A 21,489-nucleotide genomic window follows, 5' to 3' on the forward strand; every position below is an offset into this window, starting at 1 on the left:
ATCAAGACGGATATAAAACTGCACGCTGAGCAATGAAAATACAGATTCACAATCAGATGCTGACAGGGAATCGTACACTTAGCTGATTCAAAACCGCACACAGATCAAAAACCGTAAACCGTACACCGACACTAAAGCAAGGAGTGAAAAGTAAGTCCTCAGTGAGAAGAACAATCAGCCTTTAAAGCCTCCAGTACTGTGATGTCACTAATAGAATGCATTCCATTATTGTTTTGATTTAAAAACTGAAATGACTGTTTATATGCTTTCCACTAGAAGTCCATGAGAGGATTGTAGATTAGGCTACTTGAAGTAATAATGCCTATTAATATTTTCTGTCTACACTCATAAAAATACAATACACAGTTCTTACTTTGTAAATGAATAATAACCGACATTGACCAACTTAAAGGGTTAATTCAAAAAATGAAAATAAACTCATGATTTATTCAAATTAGCCTCTAGCTGTATATGACAGTCCTTTCAGACAAATACAATCAGAGTTATATTAAATAATGTCCTGGCTCTTCCAAGCTTTATAATGACATCCATAAGTGCATCCATCCATCATAAAGGATTTCCACACGGCGGCGGTGGACTAATAATGGCCTTCTGAAGTGAACCAATGTGCTTGTTTAAGAAAAAGATCCATAGTTTTTGGTGTCAAAGCTCACACTACTCCTACATCACCTTAGAGGTTACTCTTTTAGCACAAGTTGACTTGCGTAAGGACGTCGTGCACTCTAAAGTAATCGGGTCACAGGTCGTTTACATGGTGAATTTTTTCGTTTGATCAGTTCATGAAAAAGTTTATCCCACCCCTCTCAAACCGATTACAATTTCATCCGGTTTGGGCATTTTTATTCCGATTGAGGTGTTTATATGGAGCATTTTCATTCGGTTTGGACTTTTAAACCGATTACAGTGCTCCATGTAAACGCACCTGTCAGCTTTCTGTATGGCAGCTGCCAAACTTCCAGTGAAAACAAGAGAATTTATCATTCAGACACAATATAAAAACTGCTTTTTTTCTTCTTGTTGTTGTTTTCAGTTGGAAAATATATATGAAAGCTACTTGTTTGGTGATTGGCTGAAGTTAAATTTCAATTCCAAATTTCTGAAGCGTTTGTTCAACACTAATAAATATAATTGCAATTCACATTCTATTTTTTTTTTTTTTTTGCTCTTGGGGTTTGGGAAGCGAATGATAATGATATCCAAACTGTTCATTTAAATCAAATATGTTATGTGGCATTCAATGACTAATGATAGTTTCACCAACATATATTATAAATAAAAACTATAAAATACAATACTGCAAGTTTGAGGTCAGTAAGATTTAAAAAAAAAAAAAAAAGAAAAGAAAAAAACGTTTTTGAAAGAAGTCTCTTCTGCTCACCAAGGCTGCATTTATTTGATCAAATACAGGTGTAAAGAGTACCTGAAAACACCACTTGGTAAAAGTACAGATTTCTTTACAGAGAAAAATACAATTGCAGGTTACAAGTCATCAATTCCAATACGAATTGAGTAAAAGTCTTAGTACTTAAAGGTAGTGTATGTAAGATTGTGGCCAAAACTGGTACTGCAGATGTATCCCCTCTCCCCCTCTCCCATGACTCGTGGTTGCCATATAGGCTACAGGATCCAGCAGGAACGTTTGTAGCTGCAGCCGTGGTTACTAGAGCAGAGCTGACAACGCGGATGCGAAACACTACTGACTTCGTGATTGGTCGATTGGTGGAGGGTGGAGTTTCAGGCCAAAACACAACATGTCAACATCAACATCAGTTGAGGGCTGCAACAACAACTTTTAAATGACAATATCCTGGCCGGACTACTGTTGTCCGTGATAAAAGTATTTGAAATTTAACAGAATTTCAATATGTCTAATGACATATCAGTGCCATTTTATGATTAATTGAAATACATTTCTTACATACAGTTCCTTTAAGTATTTTACTCATACTGAATGTAGGTTTAAAGATGCACCAGTGTTCAACACCGAGACATGCCAGTGAAAATAAGAAACTAAGGTATAATTATTATTGTGCAAGAGTATTAGGAAAGGAAGAACAAACTGAAAACTTATCTATAAAAATTCCACTATGGATATAATCGAACAGATTCTCTTTTTAACCATCGGGGGAGCAGGGTGTGTCAGTTAGGATTTTAAAGGAACCTCAACTTTGCCAAAGGCTACAGCACTGAAAAAATCTCCAAAAAATACTTAAAAGCTTCGTAAATCAATTTATTAAATTTATTGTTGAATCAATTTAAGGAATCCTCGCTGAATGAAAGTATCACTTTCTTAAAAACAAAACAAAAAAAGGTCATTTTTACTGACCCAAACATTTAAATAGTGTATATAACCTATAATAAATTAATTATCAAGCATAAGAAAATTAAGCATAATAATAATCAGCATTCAAATTCAGGGAAGACGATTGGACTACATTTTATTTGATGGGGGCGGTAGAGGACCTAGAGAATGGGTAAGGGGGCGCTGGCCCAAAAAAGCTTGAGAAACACTGATCTAGAGTAACATTACAATAAACAGAGGCAAGGCTCACCCCATTTAGGATGGTCAAATAACATTCAGTTGTCCTAAACAGAAGTTTCCCCTTTAGCCTGTACAGTCCAAGTACACTTGAATCAGTGTACTTGGAGTGATCGCTGAAGCTCTAAAGTCTCAGTTGGCGTGCCCTGTGCTCCACTCAAAACTGGACTTTAGTCCATTACTAACCTTGAGTTATATGAGTGAATAATTTCACAGATAAGTCAAAATACTTTTAATGTAATAATTAATTATTGGTCAGCAAAATGCAAATTACATAATAAATTCAAAGAAAATCAAAACAAAACATCAAATGTTCTGAAATAGAGTAAAATACAGCAATTTAGTTTGCAAATGACTTCTCAGATCAATTTGTTTTGTGAAAGTCTTCTCACACTATAGATAAGGGAAATGCCTCTCTCTGGTGAGTTCTCATGTGGGTATAACGGGTTCCTTTATGTGTGAATCTCTTCCCACACTGAGAGCAGGAGTACGGCTTCTCTCCGGTGTGAAGTCTCATATGACTCTTAAGACTTTCTTTTCGCGGGAAGCTCTTTCCACACTGTTGGCAGGTGTAAGGCTTCTCTCCGGTGTGAACTCTCATGTGAGTCTTGAGATTGCCTGTGTTTTTGCAACTCATTCCACAGTGATGGCACATAAAAGGCTTTTGCCCAATGTGAGTTTTTACATGGCTCTTAAGGCATTTCCGCTCTGTGAAACTCATTCCACACTGATGACATATAAAGTTTGCTCTTAAGTGAATTTTCATGTGCTGAGTAAGGGTTTCTTTACGTGCAAAACATTTTCCACACTGACCACATAAGAAAGGCTTCTCCCCAGTGTGAACTCTCATGTGAGCTTTAAGATTTCCTTTTCGATTCAAAGTTTTTCCACACAGTTTGCAGGTGTAAGTGCTGTCTCCAGTATGAACACCCATGTGAGCATAAAGGGTTCCTTTATGTGTGAAACTCTTCCCACACTGATTACATGTGAATGGCTTCTCTCCAGTGTGAACTCTCATGTGGACTCTAAGGTTTCCTTGTTGATCAAAACTCTTTCCACACTGTTGGCAGATGTAAGGTTTCTCTCCAGTGTGAATTCTCATGTGGACTTTAAGGTTTCCATTTTTTTTAAAACTCTTTCCACACAGTTCACAGATGAAATTACTTCTAGTTTCTATCTTTTGAGCACTTTTTTGTGAGGAAGTCTTTTCAGTCTGTAAGCAAATAAAAGCTGTATCTTCAATTATGAAACCATGGTGTTTCTCATACTGATCTTTCTCTTCTGGTTCATTCAGATCTTGACTCTCCTCTTTCAGCACCATCAGGTCTACAGCAAATAAAAAATATATGTTACCCTCAGTTTAATGGCACAAAACAATAGTCATCAAAACATTTGAGGCATAAAAACCAACAATATAGCTGTAAGCAACAATAACAGGCTCAAGCACTACGGCACAAAGTGGGAAAATTAAGTGGATATGTATTGAGCCTTGGTGACCCATTGTCTACATTTTCTGCTCATTGCTAGTTTATTAATAAAGACAGTTAACAAATTTGTTTCTGAGTACACTGTTACCAACCCAACAAAAAAAATGTTGAAAAGCGCATTACATCTAGTACGAAGGCCAAATTTTAGTTTTAAAGAATCTTTTACATGGTCGGAGAACAGTGCTGTGAATTTAATTAAAAAAGAATAACATGAGCAAAGTAAAAAAAAAAAAAAATTGTATTGTAAAAACTAGGAATGCACTGATACCATTTTTTAAAAGACTGAGTATTATATATATTTTTTCTGCTATTCACCGATACTGATACATTTATTAATTTCTTCTTTTTTTCAGTCTCCAATAACCTTCAAAGGGAATAATTAGCATTGTCATAAAAACTTTATTTTTTAACCTGCCTCTTAAAAATGCTAAAGAAATATTAAAGAACAAATGTTTATAACATAACACTTATAGTTATTTGGTTATCTAATTTTTCTCATCTTGCAAGGGTTTGCTGCAGCGTTTGTTGTTCCAGAATGTGCTACTACTCCTAGCCGAAAATTCTCTGTGCTCATTTTTGTTTTTGTTTTTTCAGGTTACTTGTATTATATGTACTGGGTTTAATTTCTTCTCTTGACATTAATGCAGAACAAAGCATGTAGTTTGCAAACATACATCCAGACCAAAATAAAAGTCCTGCTCACACTCTGCTGTCTACAATCACAGAAGTGCATAGAAATTTACTATATGTCTATTTTTACCAGATAATCCTTGTATTAAATTAAAAAAAGTGAAAAAATGGGATGAAAAAAGAAATAAGAATGTATGAGTTCATAAATTGTGAATGAGAGTCAGTGTTGTATTACTTATAACCTATTTGGACACAATTCACACCTGCTCCCCAAATAAAGAATTGTTTTTGTTCTTTTGTATCGTTTTGAAGTGTTTTCATAAAATATTTTTTTTTAAAGATTTATACTAAAATGGCAAAATTTGATTGTGAAATTACAATTCAAACAGAAGACTTCTTTGCTGTCTTTTCTTGCTCAATGACTTAAATCAATACCCCAGGAGGCAATCTTTGTTATTAAAAAAAAAAAAAAAAAAAAAACCTTATTTATTGTTACAATTAATATCTCTAGCAGCACACGTATTCTACAAATATTCTATAGAAGTATTTAATAAAGTACAAATGTCAAAGAGTTCTTTAATCGAAGCAACATCAGCAATGGTTCTAGTGATTTGATAACCTCTTGAGATGGTCAAAGCAGCATCTAATGTCTGTGTACTCATCACAGATATTTAAACTAGTGACCTCTCCAAATAAGGTCTAGACTATGTACACATCCTTTAAATAGTCTTTATATAAAGCTCAGTATTCAGTATGACTGAATAAGAAATCCATGCAAGAACACATGTACTCCTGTGTCAAGGGCTAAAAGGAATAAAACAGTCTTTGTCTCAAGAGACAGGAAATCTTCAAAATGCTGGACAATCTGGTAACCTGCATTATTGCAAGGTCAATATTAAAAGTACACAATATTGCCAAAAGTATTGGGACAACTACTCCAAATCATTGAATTCAGGTGTTCCAATCACTTCCATGAAACGTGTGAAATAATGGGTCGCTCAGGAGCTCAGTGGATTCACCTGTGCAATAAGACTTTGTGAAATTTCCTCACCACAAAATATTCCACAGTCAACTGTTGGTGGTATTATAACAAGGTGGAAGCAATTAGGAACAACAGCAACTCAGCCACAAAGTGGTAGGCCACATAAAATCACAGAGCGGGGTCAGCGCATGCCGAGGTGCACAGTGCGCAGAAGTCACCAACTTTCAGTAGAGTCAATAACTAAAGACCTCCAAACTTTGTGTGGCCTTCAGATAAACTCAAGAACAGTCTGTAGAGAGCTTCATGGAATGGGTTTCCATTGCAGAGCAGCTGCATCCAAGCCTTACAATCACCAAGTGCAATGCAAAGTGTGGGATGCATTGGTGTAAAGCACGCCACCCCTGGACTGTAGAGCAGTGGAGACACTTTCTCTGGAGTGACCAATCACACTTCTCTTTCTGCCAGTCCAATGAATGAATCTGGGTTTGGCCGTTGACAGGAGAACAGTACTTGCCTGACTGCATTGTGCCATGAGTAAAGTTTGGTGGAGGGGGGATTATGGTATGGGGTTGTTTTTCAGGGTTCGGGCTTGACCCATTAACTCCAGACAAAGGAACTCTAAATGCTTCAGTATACCAAGACATTTTGGACAATTTCATGCTACAACTTTATGGGAACAGTTTGAGGATGGCCCCTTTCTGTTCCAATATTACTGCGCAACAATGCACAAATCAAGGTCCAAAAGACATGGAGGAATGCATTTGGTGAGGAGGAACTTGACTGGCCTGCTCAGAGTCGTGACCTCATCCCGGTAGGACACATTTGGAATGAATTAGAGCGGAGACTGTGAGCCAGGCCTTCTCATTCAACATAAGTGCCTGACTTCACAAATGCGCTGTTAAATTGTGGCCTGTGAAATGTTAGTCCACTCCTCTTCAATGGCTGTGCGAAGTTCCTGGCTATTAGCAGGAACTGGAACACGCTCAATCCACAACATTGACATCAGCGAACCGCTTACCCATATGATGCCATACCACATGCCTCGTACAGTGAAAACCGGGATTCATCCATGAAGAGAACACCTTTCCAGTGCCAGACGCAATCAAATATGAGCATTTGCCCACTCAAGTCGGTTACAACAATGAACTTCAGTTAGGTCAAGACCCCGATAAGGACGACGAGCATGCATACGAGCTTCCCAGAGACGGTTGCTGACAATTTGTGCAGAAATTCTTTGGTTAGGCAAACCAATTGTTGCAGTAGCTGTCCGGGTGGCTGGTCTCAGACGATCTTGGAGGTGAAGATCCTGAATGTGGAGGTCCTGGGCTGGTGTGGTTACACTTGGCCTGCGGTTGTGAGGCCGGTTGGATAAACTGCCAAATTCTCTGAAATGTCTGGTGACGGCTAATGGTAGAGAAATGAACATTCAGTTCACAGTCAACAGCTCTGGTGGACATTCCTGCAGTCAGCATGCCTATTACATGCTCCCTCAAAACTGGCGACATATGTGGTATTGTGCTGTGTGATAAAACTGCACATTTTAGAGTGGCTTTTCATTGTGGCCAGCACACCTGTGCAATAATCATGCTGTCTAATCAGCATCTTGATATGTCACACCTGTGAGGTGGATGGAGTGCTCACTAACACAGATTTAGACAGATTTGTGAACAATATTTGAGAGGAACAGTCATTTTTTGTACATAGTCTTAGATCTTTGAGTTCAGCTCATGAAAAATGGGGACAAAAACAAAAGTGCGTTTATAATTTTGTTCATTGTATTTGATGTATGAATTTCTTCTCACACTAAAGATACGTGAAATGCTTCCCTCCAGTGTGGACTTTCATGTGACGATAACGGGTTCCTCTATGTGTAAATCTCTTCCCACACTGAGGGCAGGAGTAAGGCTTCTCTCCAGTGTGACTTCTCATGTGAGTCTTAAGACTTTCTTTCCGTGAGTAGGTCTTTCCACACTGTTGGCAGCTGAAAGGCTTCTCTCCCGTGTGAACTCTCATGTGGACTTTAAGGTTTGTGTTGTTTGTGCAACTCATTCCACAGTGATGGCACATGTAAGGCTTCTCTCCGGCGTGAGTTATTACGTGTGTCTTAAGGTGTTTCATGTCTGTGAAACTCATTCCACACTGATGGCATATAAAACAGCTGTCTTTTACATGAATCCTCACGTGGCTACTAAGGCTGTCCTTACGTGCGAAACATTTTCCACACTGATCACATTTGAAAGGTTTCTCTCCAGTGTGAATTCTCATGTGAGTCTTAAGATTTCCTTTTTGATTCAAGGTTTTTCCACACAGTTTGCAGGTGTAAGGGCTCTCTTCAGTGTGAACCATCATGTGGTTTAAATATGTTCCTTTCTGTGTGAAGCTGTTTCCACACTGTTGACATGTGTAAGGCTTCTCTCCAGTGTGAATTCTCATGTGAATTTTAAGACTTCCTTTTTGAGTGAAACGCCTTCCACACTGTTGGCACGTGAAATGACTTCTATTTGCAGTCTTTTTAGCTCTTTTTGGTAAAGTCTTTTCAGTCTGTGAGCAACACATAGATTTTTCTCCAGTTGTGAAATCATCTTTTTTATACTGATCTTTCTCTTCTGTTTCATTCAGATCTTGGCTCTCCTCTTTCAGTGCTATTAGCTCTAAGGCAAAAAAAAGAACAAATTCATGTTAGGCCCAGTTTAATTGCACAAAGCAACAGATATCAAAACATTAAGACATTTGAAGTATTAGAACCATCAATATAGCTGTAAGGAGCAATAAAAGTCTCAAGCAATCTGGCCCCAGCATCACATGGTGGGCAGATCCATTTAAGTGGGTAAATAAACAAGGCCAACTGATTGCGATATGACCCTAAAACAATAGCCACATCCACGTTATTTTGAAAGTTGTCCGGTTTGAGGAGATAAATATATACACTATGCTGTGCGCTGCATTCACAACTGAATTCATCCATGAAGTGGTAAGTTGGCAACTGTCACGAGACATTCATTGCCTGAATTACAATTAAAAGAACATCCACATCAGTTCTCTTAACCAAAATAAGCATGACAAAATTTGTGACTGCCAAGTCCAGTTTCACTGCTAGTAATTGAGTTAGGTTGTTTACAGTATAGTTGACTGTCAGTATAACTAAATAAGATGTATTTCTTTAATAGTTTGACAGCATGAGACACATCATCTCTCCCTCCCGTTATATAAAAAGTATGTTTTACATTATTTTGGAGTTTGACGTTGTCCAGTTCTAAATTATGGCTTATCATAGATCGCTAACCACAAAGCTAGCTAATGTCATGGCTATCAGTGGAAGATCGCTGACATTAATACGCTTGGAAAATACAACAAACTTATTCTGCCTAAATAAAGTAATAATTACTGTATTTATAACGGGCATATTTGTAGTTCCAGTCCCTAGCTGCATTGTAAATTGTAAGTTAGGCTTGTGAGGAGTAAACAAAAGTGCGTTGCTGACTTCGTGGATTTACTGTATCACTAATAGTAGATTTTAGAAGGTAGGCAGCAAATGATGATTAAAATGTTTTGTTGTAGCTTGATGGATAGAATTAAAAGAGTGCATGTAAAGGGATAAGCAAGTTGACATTGTAATTAATATTGGTAACTTAGATTTTTGTTTTGTTTTTGTTACTGTGTTTTTGTCCAAAGGACATTTTTTCATATCTTAAGTTTGGATTTTTATACATTTTATTTATCAGGGGCCTGTACCATGAAGCTGGTTTAGCAGGTTATCCAGATAAGTTTAAGCTTAGTTTGTGCTAATCCTGGGTTTTAGGTACCATTAAAGTGGTTTGGCTTTTAGCTGTGTTCATCGCCATAGTAACTTACACTCCACGGCTAACCTGCTCCAGGGCAGGTTATGTTCTGGATAAGAGATCTCAATCTGAAATTGGGCCAATCAGCTGTGAGTAAATTGACACACCTCTGATGCAATAAAGTCACTCCCCCTGTTTCTACTTCAAATTAAAGGTCACTACATAGCAAATGTTTTTAAAGACTAAAGCGTCTGGCTTTTACCCATGCTTATTTATAAAAATAATAATTTTTTATGATTTAGATATAATTTATGTAATTATTATACCCTTACTTAATTACACATTTATCATTTTAGCTAATCAATCATTAATAGGCACTTTGTTAACATTAATATAAATAGCCTACATAAAGTCATACAAATATGATTAAAATCAATAAATAAAGCTATTTAAAAAAAGAAGTTTACTGAGCTTAAATGTTCAATTTTCTTTATCAACTAAACTAACTTGTATTGACATATAATATTGTTTCTTTAGTTGTCCTCTTTCATAGACAGCTCTTTTCTTCTTGCTGTGTAATTTTTTTTTTAAATTCTTAATATTTTTCAATCATGTAATAATCTGCAGAAGAGAGAAATGAATCTCAGTTTCGCTGATCCACAGCGTGTGATTGGCTGTTCACTGCTGATGTCACAGCTAAACTCCTGAACTCAGGATCAAAGCCTGACTTGACAGAGCGAGCTGATGATCAGCATCATGGGACCAACAAAGCCAGAATAGATTGGTTTGGTTTTGTCAACTCAAAACTAATCCTGTAACCCTGAGTTTGTTAAACTACCATCATGGTACAGGCCCCAGAACTTTTATTTATATTTTGTTCCTCTTCTGTTGTGATAATAAAACAAGTTTGTTTTTTATTGCATTATCATGTTATTTTGGAGAGGCTGAGGGATCATGAATAACTACAAATAACTAATGTAAGGGAAATCATTTTTTTACGCCTTTCTAGGTTTTCATTTATATATATATATATATATATATATATATATATATATATATATATATATATATATATATATATATATATATATATATATATATATATATATATATATATCAGACGATATATCGGAATATCGGATTTTTAAAATATAACCAAATATTTGTATTGGTATCAGCCTTAAAAATCCTTTATCGGTTGGCCTTTAGTGGGTAGATTGTTCCACCAGCAAGGAACAGTGAATGAAAATGTTCTGGAAAGGGAATTCATGCCTCTCTGTGATGGAACCATGAGCCGTTGATTAGCTTAGCTGAGCGAAGGCTTTTGGTGGGGGGTGCAGACTAGGGATGCTCCAATTAGCATTTTTTGCCTCCGATACTGATATCTGGGATTCATTATCGGTTGATACCGATCACCAATCCAATACTAAAATAAAAAAGTACTGAATTACCTTATAAACAGCCCATGCCTCCCTGTGTGGAAGAGACTAGGTTCATTCTTTTGTGAAAAGGTATCAGGCAGGCTTGACTTAAACATTATCTTCTTAACTTTGTAAAATAAAATTACAAACAGACACAAATTGTAGCAAATTATTTATTTAATAATTGTGCACAAGTGCATTAAGTTTTACTAGTAGACATTTAAAATGAACAGGAGTCAGGCTAACCCATTCATGACTAATGTCATGTATTCATGAAAAGCAAATCAATATAAATATATATTAGAAGACATTTCTTTCAAATTTATAGCACAGAACAATTATAGCACGCTCTACTCAAGTGTTGTGTGTGATCTAACAGACACGCTGGGAGTAAGTAACATGCATTAGAACCCGCAATAAACTTCAGCAAGACAAAGTCCTTTTATGCAACACCATTTACCTTTAAACTACAGATCAATTATGATAATGGGAACATTGAATGATCTTGGAGAGGGTTTCATCATGTTGACTGTCGTAACCGAACACGACAGTTTGAAAACTGAATGGAAAAAGACTGACAGCCTCGGCTGAGGGAAGCATTCACGCAAATGTAATAACTTAAAAATTCATCTGCACCTCACATTAAACTATGGATAGAATATGATTTGCACAATATCAGATTCTGTAAATTTGGCAAAAATGTTAGTATCGGAGCCGCCGCATCCCCAGTGTAGATTCGTAGGAGCAAGTAGAAGTATGCGGATGCTGAGCTTGTGGTTGGTCTGTAAACAAGAGCCAAAGCCTTGGACTTGATGTGAGCAGCGAGTGGTAACCAGTGGAGAGAGATGAAGAGAGGTGTGACATGCTCTTTTGGTTCATTGAAGACAAGAAATGCTGTTGCGTTCTGAATCATTTGAAGCATACAATGGAAGTCCTGCCAGAAGCACATTGCAGTAGTCAAGCCTAGAAATGACCAGGGCCTGGACGAGAAGCTATGTTGCATGCTCTTTAAGGAACGGTCTGATCCTCCTGATGTTGTGCAGTGCAAACCTGCATATCCGAGCTATCATTGAAATGTGGTCTCTGTAGGATAACTGGTCATCAAAAAATACTCGAAGAATTCTGAACGACTTTGATGGAGGGTGAAATCGTGTTGTAGTCAGATTGGCAGGGAAGACGAGAAACTCAGTCTTTGCCAGTTTTAGCTGCAGATGATGTTCTTTCATCCATGTAGAGTGGTTCGCTAGACAGCTCAAGATTTGTGCATGTACTGTCGGATCATCTGGTTGAAATGAGAGGTATATTGTGTCATCAGCATAGCAGTGGTAAGATAAGCCTGTATGATGGGTCCCAGTGATGTAGTGTAAATAGAGAAGAGGAGAGGTCCAAGAACTGAGCCCTGAAGAACACCTGTGGTCAGCTGATGTGCTTTGGATACCTCCCCTCTCAAGGCAACCTTGAAAAACCTACCTGTGAGATAGGACTCAAACCAGTGGAGTGGAATCCCTGTGATGCCCAGTGATGAGAGGATAAGAATCTGATGATTCACTGTAACAAAGGCAGGAGACAGATCAAGGACGATGAGAACTGATGATTTGGAATCAGCTTTCACAATTTGCAGGGCTTCAGTGACCGACAGTAATGAGGTCTATGTTGAGTCGCCTCTTTTGAAACATGATTGGTTGACATCTAGCTCAATCCCTAATCAAACACACCTGAACATACTAACCAAAGTCTTCATGGTTGCTTAAAAATTCCAGGTTGAAGAGTTTGATCAGGGATGGAATTAAACTCTGCAGGACAGTGGCCCTTCAGGTCTGACATTGCCGTCCCTGCAACAGGTTAAACTTTAGTACTTCAGTCAAAAAGAGGAGGTCCTACAGAGCCACTGGCTCAACGTCCATGTCTTAGCTTTTTCCTACAACTAATGGCCGACAACTCTTTGTGCTGAATTTCATGAAATTTTAAATATGCTAAGAGCATCAAGGAACCCAAATATACAAAGCCTCAAACACTTATTGTTGGTGTGATCTGATAATTATCAGTAGGAAAGTTCTTTAGGTCGATGAGAAGAATACACGTATCAAGGGTTATACAAATATGTACAACTAAAGATGATATATGCAGCAATGGCAAGCGACTCTGATTTTGAAAATTTTGTGAAATGTGAAAAGAAAATGTTAAAGGCTCAAAAAGCATAATAATAATTAGGGATGCACAATAGATCGGCCACCATATTGGTACATTTTTAATGTAATCGATATCGGCTAAAGAATGTTGCCCGATATATTAAAGCCAATAAATAACGGCTTATTTCCTTCAGCTGAGACACAGATAAGTGCTGTTCGCCATGATGGTTTTGAATTCCTTGAAATATGATTAGTATTAGGGCTGGGTATTCACACAAATTTCACGATTCGATTCCGAATAGATTCAATATTGCAGTACAATGCAAAAAAAAAAATCAGGAAAAAAAACCTCTCAACTAATTCTGTAAATATACATGGTTGTCGGTTGGTACTACATTACTGTAATAGTGAATGTTAAAATTATTTAAATGTATATTTAAATATAAGCAACAATTGCATGAGACATGATACAGATTTTGGAAAGTTGTAATGTATCTTTTAACATACCTTTTAGACATTGATTTATGTTTGTTTTTTGTTGGTTTAACTTAAAAAAGTAAGTAACCTGGTTGCCCTAAAATTTAGAGTTTATTGAAATTGAAAATTTGAATTGATACAATGAAGGAAATTTGTTTAATAAATAGAAACTCAAAATATTTTTGTATCTGAACAACATAAAATGTTTTATAAATCATGAAAAAGAGCATTATTTGGCATGTTTCACTGCATCATCAGAAATAAAACACACAATTACCCAATATGCTTACAAAATCTTTTAATAATATTTTAATAAAGGTTGTCGAATCTCAAAAAATGTTCATTGTATTAACTCAAAATTTTAATTTCAATGAACTCAAAATTAAGGCAACCAGGTAACTTTTTTTCTAAATAATGTTTTACAGTGTAGTATTAAAGCGGAAAAAAATAAAATAATATTTGCGGGTGGATGAGAGAGAAATCATTAACGTATTGATTTTAAAGGTGCCCCAGAATGATTTGAAACATTATGTAAAATTGTTCTCTGATATCTACATAGAGGGTATGTGGCTTATTTAAGGGCAAATATTGTCCAAATACAGTTGTACAGGTCCATTTACAACCCTAGAAATTGTCCCTAGGATGTAATGCTCTGTTTTTGCCTTATTTGGAAGGGTCTTGAATATTAATATTGAGCTCTGCTCTGATTGGCTTATTTCAGCAGCTCACAGCACACAACAGTTCAGCTCGGGAGTCCTGACCTTCCTGACAGAACACAGACAGACTAAATGACACCCTTTAAGCAAAACATCTCAAATGGAGACTGAGATATTGCAGCTTACTTGTTTATCTGCGTTTTCAGATCATCCGCATGAGTATTGGCATGATTGCATGTGTGATACTGATCGTGTACAAAAATCCACTAGACAAGTTGATATTAACTAACAACGTTTTAGCCACAACACTGTCTATTTGTGAAAATCTAAGTCACGCCAGAACTGATTCGCATCTCCAAGTGATTTGATTCAAATGAATCTTGTGTTTTGAAATATTGACTGAATGACTTGCCGCCACCTACTGGCGGTTTTATTTTCATATTTATACTTTGCATGGACTTTTTATTTAAAATATTACACTTTTAAAGTTTAATTTGTACATATTTTAAAATTTAAAAACTTATTTGTAAAACATTCATAATACAAAATTCATACAACTGCTTTTTTGAGTGTGTATTTGTGCTGTACTCTCAGAAGTTAATGATAATATTATGTCAGAATTATGTAATTTTGGGATTTTTAGCTTGTTTTTAACTATGTATAATGGTTGTTTCTGAGTATATGTTATGTTTGACACATTTCAGGGTTTTGTGCTGCAATATCCTGCCTTGTCAAACCTTAAATAAACCTAAACACTATGTAAATGTGTCTAAATCTCACTTCAGATTGAGCTTCTGTGCCACTTCTGCTGTGCAAAGACAGATCTTTTGATGATGATCTCATTTGATTGGAAACAGTCTGATTGTGTCTAATTGTTTTAACCGAAATTATTCTTTAAATTAACAGTTTAAAAACAACCTTTCTATTTTAATTTAAGAAATTGACAGATGATGCATACATTTAATAAGATTAAAAAACATTACTCTTATAATGGTAAAAATGCCCCCAGGACATTCATTTAAAAGGACACATATCGCCCTGTAATAGGAAAGTTATAATTGGAATGTGTTTAATGGACTAGAATGTGCTACTAAATATTTGACTGTGCTCCTTAAGAAAAAAGTGAGCGTAGAGCTCTGCATGAAATCATTTTCATTTTTGGGTGAACTAACCCTTCAAGTCTAGGTCTATTTTTATTACCACAAAAAAAATCTGATTCCGCCACTAATCGTCAAAATAAACAACCAATTATTATGCGATTACAAAAAATAAACAATAGTGACATCCTTTCCCAAGATAATTATTTTGTCTCGAGAAGTTCTGTATTATTTTTCCTAATTTAATGAATAATGTCATAATCATGTCTGGTCATGTGATCTTAACATGTCTGTCTACATGAGGTGTCCTGGCTCCGTCCTCCTACAAACAAAATTTAACTCGTCCAATCAGCCAACAGGGGGAGTGGCTGAGAATGATGATGTTGATGCTGTGCACTAGTTTTGAGATGACATACATAATGACACACCATTAGCCATTCATTATGACAAGAAAGTTAATGCTTGTCAATGGAGAGTGGCCAGACTCTCTGTACAAATTAAATGTATGGGAGTCTGGTAGGACCACACTAGTGACCCTGTCCATGTCAAATTAAAGTTTAAAGGGTTACTTCAGCGATTAGCATATGGCTTTGTATCAGTAGAAACCCTGGAGTATATTCAAATGATTGTGCTTTCCCCCTCATATCTCCCTGAGACAAGAGATTTATGCATTTTATTTCTGGAAAAATTCCTCCTATGATGCAAATTGACAATTTTTGCATCATAGGAAGAATGTTTGCCCAAAGGCTAAAGACTACAGCCAGCAGAGGGAGCCATTTCCGCATGTTTTGAATCCGCGCATGGGGGATGGGAGATCACACTCACAGCTCAGCTACAGGCACTCATTTAAACGGAGCTATGGTGTGCAATGTAAGTCTTTTAACTTCTCAAATTAATTTCTATGAAAGTTAAGCTGGCAAAGGCATGAACTGAAACACGCCAGACTGAACTCGCGTTGTGAATGTATGCCGCGAGTGTAGTCGCGATTACCTCAGCTCTCATCACTCGTGCAGTTAGTGCTCAGTGCGGTGATACTCGCGCGGTGACTCACTCATTATATTGAACAGACACGTTCAGTTTTTAATTGTAGTGTCTTCAACTCAGTCACAGTAATCAAGTTGGTGGCTTTGGGAATGGCCTCACAGGGCAGCAAAGCATTCTGGGAATTGTAGTCTTTCATCCCCATGGGACAAAAATACATTTTCTGACTTTTCTCAGTCTAGAAGGCACCAAATTCAAAAATAATTTCACATTTCTACTGCATTGATGACCCAGTTTAAATACAGGTTCATCTTCCCAGCGCTGAAGTACCCCTTTAATAATGATACTCTTCTATAATATTACTTATTTCTGTAAAGCTGGATATTTGAATAAGGAGTAATAAAGGAATAAAGTTCAGCTTTGAGAATGAAACCAACCTGTTTGTTCCTCAGTTTCTTCATCTTTCACTCTCAATGTTTCTTCAATCGTCATGTCTTCACTCTCCTCTTTAATAAACGCCATCATTATAATAGTGTTGTTTTTCCTGTTTAAGATGAGAACAATTAACAGAGAAAATAAATAAATGCAAACTTAATCTCTTGATGCCTTCCCTTGCTAACTTCCCTCCGTCTCATTCACTTGGATGTTCGTCATTTTTATGTTGCACACCCACTACTGGCAGAACCGTTGAAATGTGTTTAAATGAAACACCCCCCTAAGCAATCTGCTATGAAGCCAATTTATTATTTACAGTTTTTCCTCATAAATTACACACATTCTATAGGCCTGCTTGTTTGCATAAAAATATAAACACATATTGTGTATCGACAATAGTCAGAGATAATCACCAATAGCTGACGCCTTTGACAATATAGAAAGGCCTTTGCCCTTCCAGAAAACCTGAGGGCTCATCAAGCCATAGACTTTTTTAAGAAAGAACTAAAAACCTTTCTTTTTAAACAAGCATTTTTTACTTTTTGCTTTTTAAGTGTTCTTTCTGGTTATTAATTTTGTTTTATTTGTTTATGTGTAGCACTTTGGGATTGTTTTTAACTATGAAAAGGGCTTTACAAATAAAATATATTATTATTATTATTATTATTATTATTATTATTATTATAGCTATTATTAAATTAATATTAAGGCCTACACTTAATTTCAACATCACCACATAATCAACACAGACACATGCATGTGATGATTAAAGTGTCTAATGAAAATTATTTTTAAAAAGACCACACACAAAAAAGACATCCCACTTCAAATTGATTTAAAATCACAAATTGTCAAAAGAGCTTTTTATACAACCGACATCATTCTACTTGTTTGAGATGAAAACACCACCATTACTGGTCAGCATTTTGTTCTGTTTCCATAACACAAAATATCAAAACATTTAAATAAAACTACCATAACAAATCATTATTAATAATATGATTATTAATTATAAAATAACAGTCTTTGATAATCCCAAATAGCACAATAACCAGTCATTCATGAAAATCAAATGCAGCTTTATATCAAACACTGACTTTAAAAACTTGACTTCTACAGGGCACAATTAAGGATATTAAGGCAATGAATCAAGACTATCAGCAAATGTTGAGGTAGATTCTGGTCGTCGTGTCTGAGATAATTAATGCACTGTAAATTCAGTGAAAGAAGTCAAAAGCTGCTCAGGTTTTACTTTCACTCTCTGTTTCATCACCAAATGAAGGAACATGACTCATTTCGCGTGATAGTAAGTCGATATATAAAATACTAAATAAACAACAAAATAAATAGGTAGTCTTAAATAATTAACACAAGTAAAATGTTGTTTATTTAACTGACATATAGGAGCGAGATGAGACGCATGTTACTGTTAATGTATGGATGAGGTTTACTCACAAAAATAACGTGTTAGATAAAGTATTACAATGTTCAAAAGCACTCGTTTTACAGTTCAAGGAAAACCTATACAGTTATAAGAAGGGTCTGCATAAAATGTAAACACTTTAAATGGTTAAAAACACAAACCTTTCTTCATCCGAATCACAACAGAGCAGCAGCGCAGGCTTATGACGTCACACGAACACACAAATAAAAGTCCCATTATTTAATGTTTATTATTTAATAATTAATCATTAATAATCGGTCTAATATCTGAGGCAGGAATTTTACATTAATTTACTTCCTTATTAAAGCTTCCTTTGCAGCTGCATCAGCTCGTTAATTTCCTAAAAGTTCAACAGGGCCTGGAACCCAGCAGAAGATAATACTGAATAACTAATTCTGTAAATAATCCACTTTAGTTAAGATGCCGTCCACTAGAGGATCTTTTAATGTACATGTAATGATGTGGAGTATGTAAAAAAGATAGAATCCTTTTGTTGTGTATTTTTTTATTTGATAAAAAAAAAGAAGCTAAAAGCAAAGCACGTGCTTCAGCTGAGAAGATTGAATTCATGATAATTTCAGATCCATAACGTAGATGTCCAGTCATCTTTGCTGCCGTTATGTTTATTCAGCAGCAGGTCATCATATGAGAATGATTTCTGAAGGATCATGTTTGTGATACTTAAAACTGGAATAATGATGCTGAAAATTCAGAAAGGAAAAAATTACTTTTTAAAATATATTAACAAATGACACAATATTACAGTGTTTATACAGAAGACTGTTATGCTAAAAGGCTGCATTTATCATATATATATATATATATATATATATATATATATATGAGCACTAACGATTTCAGACCTTTTCAGTATTTATCGGGAAGGTTTTTCGGTCTGTAGTGGTTGGGATCTCCACCATTACGCCCCCAGCGATTGGCCCTCTGGTCAGCTTCAGAATCAGCTTTGCTATTGCCGCTGCTACTGAGAATCTGGAAAGCCTCTCTTGCTTCACTGCACACATTATTAACACATTATGATTCGAAATCCCCCCAAATCATTTAAACATCCATTTTAATAGCACAATGAGCTACGTTTTATCCAGTGTGAGAGAGAAGTAATTTGTGCTCAATTTAAGTGCTTATAAGGAATAGAGTAACCGATTATTACCTGATTATTTCGGCTGCAAACTTGCCTCCTGGGCCCCTTTTTGCAGCCTCATAGTTCCCACGTGCATGGAAATACTTGTCTGCGCCTATCCAGTTGGACTCCTCCAGATCCTTATAGGCACGCCACATGTCCTTTGCACCTACAAGAAACGGTGCAAATGGTTCGATATGCCTACTATTTGACTCAGCTCACTGCATGACTCAACTTAAATGGAGGTAAAAAGGAAAAATAAGTAACCTCCAATGGCTTCTCCTAGGAACCCCTGCGCCTGGTCATCAATCACCAAAACCATCACCAGCACAGCAAGAATAAGCTTCATAATGGCAGAGCTGAACACATAAACATATTTGGACAATGCTTTTATCCAAAGGAACTTATCACTCAATAAGGTCTCCAAAAGTAAAGTGTGATCCCTGTACACAGACGGATAAGTCTGCAGTTAGATTTGCATTAATATAGAGTTGAGTTTAGTCAGTCTCTTACCTCTCTGGTTTGCTCAGTTCAGTCAAATCAGGTCTTCATCCAGCTAGATACATTTTATAAACATTGGAATGGGCTGGACTTGGAATTTCCCCAAAGTTGGGAAAATCCAAATGTTGTAATCTTCATACTGAGATGTGCAATATAAAATGAAACCAAAAGAAAATGTTCAATTCAAAACGAAACCAAAAGAAATTGTTCAATACAAAACAAAACCATAAAAATCTAATTCTTCCTCTTGTTATTATTATTAAATAATAATTAAAAACATGAAAAAGAAGTGTAGTATGGCAGAAAGGACATTTTTGTGGTATAAAATTGTAAGAAATATCGACACTACAGATTTTGCAACCTTTATAGTTAGATGTACAATACAAAATGAAACCATAAAATCTTTAATATTTAAACTAAGTTGTTATAATAATAATATTAGTTATTATTAACCCCTTAACGCCTGCATTTATATAGCTGTTTATAAAGAAATGTTTTATGTGTGTTTTTGCCTTTAAGTAGATGGTAAATAATATTGACATTATCAATTTCACTTTTGCACAACAAATAAATAGAAATTTTGGTATGTTGCAAATTTGCCAATAATAAGATTTTAAAAAAAAACACAGTAAAATAACAGTGAAAAAACAATGTTTTATTTATTCACCTTTTTAAAACTTATTTATTTATATAAATCTGCAACAGGAGGTATTTATTAATAAGAATTATGACTACTTTCATGTCACCAACACAATATACACAAACGTTACTGTTAAGACTATAGGAAATATTGAATTGTAGATTGATTTGAATAGTAAATTAAGTTTTCATATGTATGTTGCTGAACCTGAAAGAATGAGAGGGAATGCACAGAAGGAGTTAATTAAATGTACACTGACATCTTATCAGTCAATCTCAAACTAACCTGTGTTTTAAATTGTGGACAGGTTCCTTAGAACCATCTGTAAATATTTGTAATACTGAATAAAATGTGTTATTTAAAAAAAGCATTAACCTCATTTCCAATGTGCTCCTTTTTGGACTTGTCTAATAAGCGCAAATCTACAAGCAGTTCAGGGACTTTCCATGGAGGAGTTTCAGTAAGTGGTACATTGGGACACAAGATCTTATTGTGTCGTTCCATTATATAATTATATAATCCGTTATATAATTATAGTCCAATAATGCTTATATTTTGGTTATAAATAACATGTTTTCCTGGTGTGGTACTCTTTGAGTTATTAATTGCTGTTTTTAATTCAAATTAACTAAACTCGTCATCCAAAATAGCATTAAAATCCTGCTTTTTATTGCAAGCATCTCCATAAATATTCTTCATTTGTTGTCGTCTTGTTAAGAATTTATCATCTGCATTATCAATGCTATGAGCTTTAGCATATGTTTGAGCCAACCCAGTTCATTTATCTTTTTTATCATATGCCAGACTGCATTTATTTCGGTTTCGCCCCTCTATTGTATCGCAAAAGTTTTGCCATGCTGTCCTTTTTATACTTTTAATAACCTTTTTAAACATAAGCCCTCTGGAATTCCAATGAAGCTATACAGGAAAGACATGATAATGTTATATATCATTACATTCTAATTTACATTCTACCACAATTTTTATTTTGTCAGATCTTCTTTCTACCAGCCCAGTGCCATTCAGAACTGCACAAAAAAGGCACAAAATCATGTTAATGTTTGCTCATGTTAATATTGTCATTTGAGTCATTCTTTAACAAGTTCAGCTGTTTCATTAACTTGTCATTCTG

At 35.7% G+C, this 21,489-nt stretch overlaps 3 protein-coding genes across 7 annotated transcripts in view; 1 reads left to right on the top strand and 2 right to left on the bottom strand.

Annotated features, from left to right (window-relative positions):
• Window positions 1–1,501: 1,501 nt before the first annotated feature.
• On the bottom strand, window positions 1,502–18,387 carry LOC137049350 (oocyte zinc finger protein XlCOF6-like). Of its 5 annotated transcripts, none has more exons than XM_067427881.1 (4): window positions 18,219–18,387; window positions 16,637–16,743; window positions 7,462–8,310; window positions 3,777–3,886 (listed from the first exon to the last, which is right to left on the bottom strand). In XM_067427881.1, the coding sequence occupies exons 2-3, from the start codon at window positions 16,722–16,724 to the stop codon at window positions 7,463–7,465; spliced, it is 936 nt and encodes a 311-aa protein (XP_067283982.1). In that variant the 5' UTR covers window positions 16,725–16,743; window positions 18,219–18,387; the 3' UTR covers window positions 3,777–3,886; window position 7,462. The 5 variants fall into 5 exon arrangements, with proteins under 5 accessions (XP_067283985.1, XP_067283986.1, XP_067283984.1 ...); XM_067427882.1 differs by lacking the exon at window positions 3,777–3,886 and adding an exon at window positions 4,363–4,411; XM_067427884.1 differs by lacking the exons at window positions 7,462–8,310; window positions 16,637–16,743; window positions 18,219–18,387 and adding an exon at window positions 5,729–6,637 and having other exon boundaries at window positions 1,502–3,886.
• Window positions 15,993–21,489, top strand: part of LOC137049384 (THAP domain-containing protein 5-like) — a 163,647-nt gene continuing 158,150 nt past the window's right edge. The window contains exon 1 of the mRNA XM_067427936.1: window positions 15,993–16,088. Coding sequence (XP_067284037.1) covers window positions 16,026–16,088 — 63 coding nt within the window. The 5' untranslated portion in view covers window positions 15,993–16,025. The remainder of the gene's footprint in view (window positions 16,089–21,489) is intronic.
• LOC137049400 (serum amyloid A-5 protein-like) lies at window positions 18,627–19,748 on the bottom strand. The gene is made up of 5 exons (XM_067427955.1): window positions 19,730–19,748; window positions 19,484–19,575; window positions 19,247–19,385; window positions 18,942–19,090; window positions 18,627–18,779 (listed from the first exon to the last, which is right to left on the bottom strand). Exons 2-4 carry the CDS (start codon window positions 19,563–19,565, stop codon window positions 18,946–18,948), a joined length of 366 nt encoding a protein of 121 aa, XP_067284056.1. The 5' UTR covers window positions 19,566–19,575; window positions 19,730–19,748; the 3' UTR covers window positions 18,627–18,779; window positions 18,942–18,945.

Source organism: Pseudorasbora parva, chromosome 20 (assembly GCF_024679245.1).
Source record: "Pseudorasbora parva isolate DD20220531a chromosome 20, ASM2467924v1, whole genome shotgun sequence".
In the NCBI taxonomy this organism is placed as follows: Eukaryota; Metazoa; Chordata; class Actinopteri; order Cypriniformes; family Gobionidae; genus Pseudorasbora; species Pseudorasbora parva.

Coding starts and splice junctions, on each gene's coding strand:
- LOC137049400 (XM_067427955.1), bottom strand. CDS start 19,565: ATGAAGCTTATTCTTGCTGTGCTGGTGATGGTTTTGGTGATTGATGAC. Junction 19,386..19,483: donor CCTAGGAGAAGCCATTGGAG/GTTACTTATTTT, acceptor CGTTTCTTGTAG/GTGCAAAGGACATGTGGCGT. Junction 19,091..19,246: donor TTTGCAGCCGAAATAATCAG/GTAATAATCGGT, acceptor TAATGTGTGCAG/TGAAGCAAGAGAGGCTTTCC.
- LOC137049350 (XM_067427881.1), bottom strand. CDS start 16,724: ATGATGGCGTTTATTAAAGAGGAGAGTGAAGACATGACGATTGAAGAA. Junction 8,311..16,636: donor AGAAACTGAGGAACAAACAG/GTTGGTTTCATT, acceptor TTTTTGCCTTAG/AGCTAATAGCACTGAAAGAG.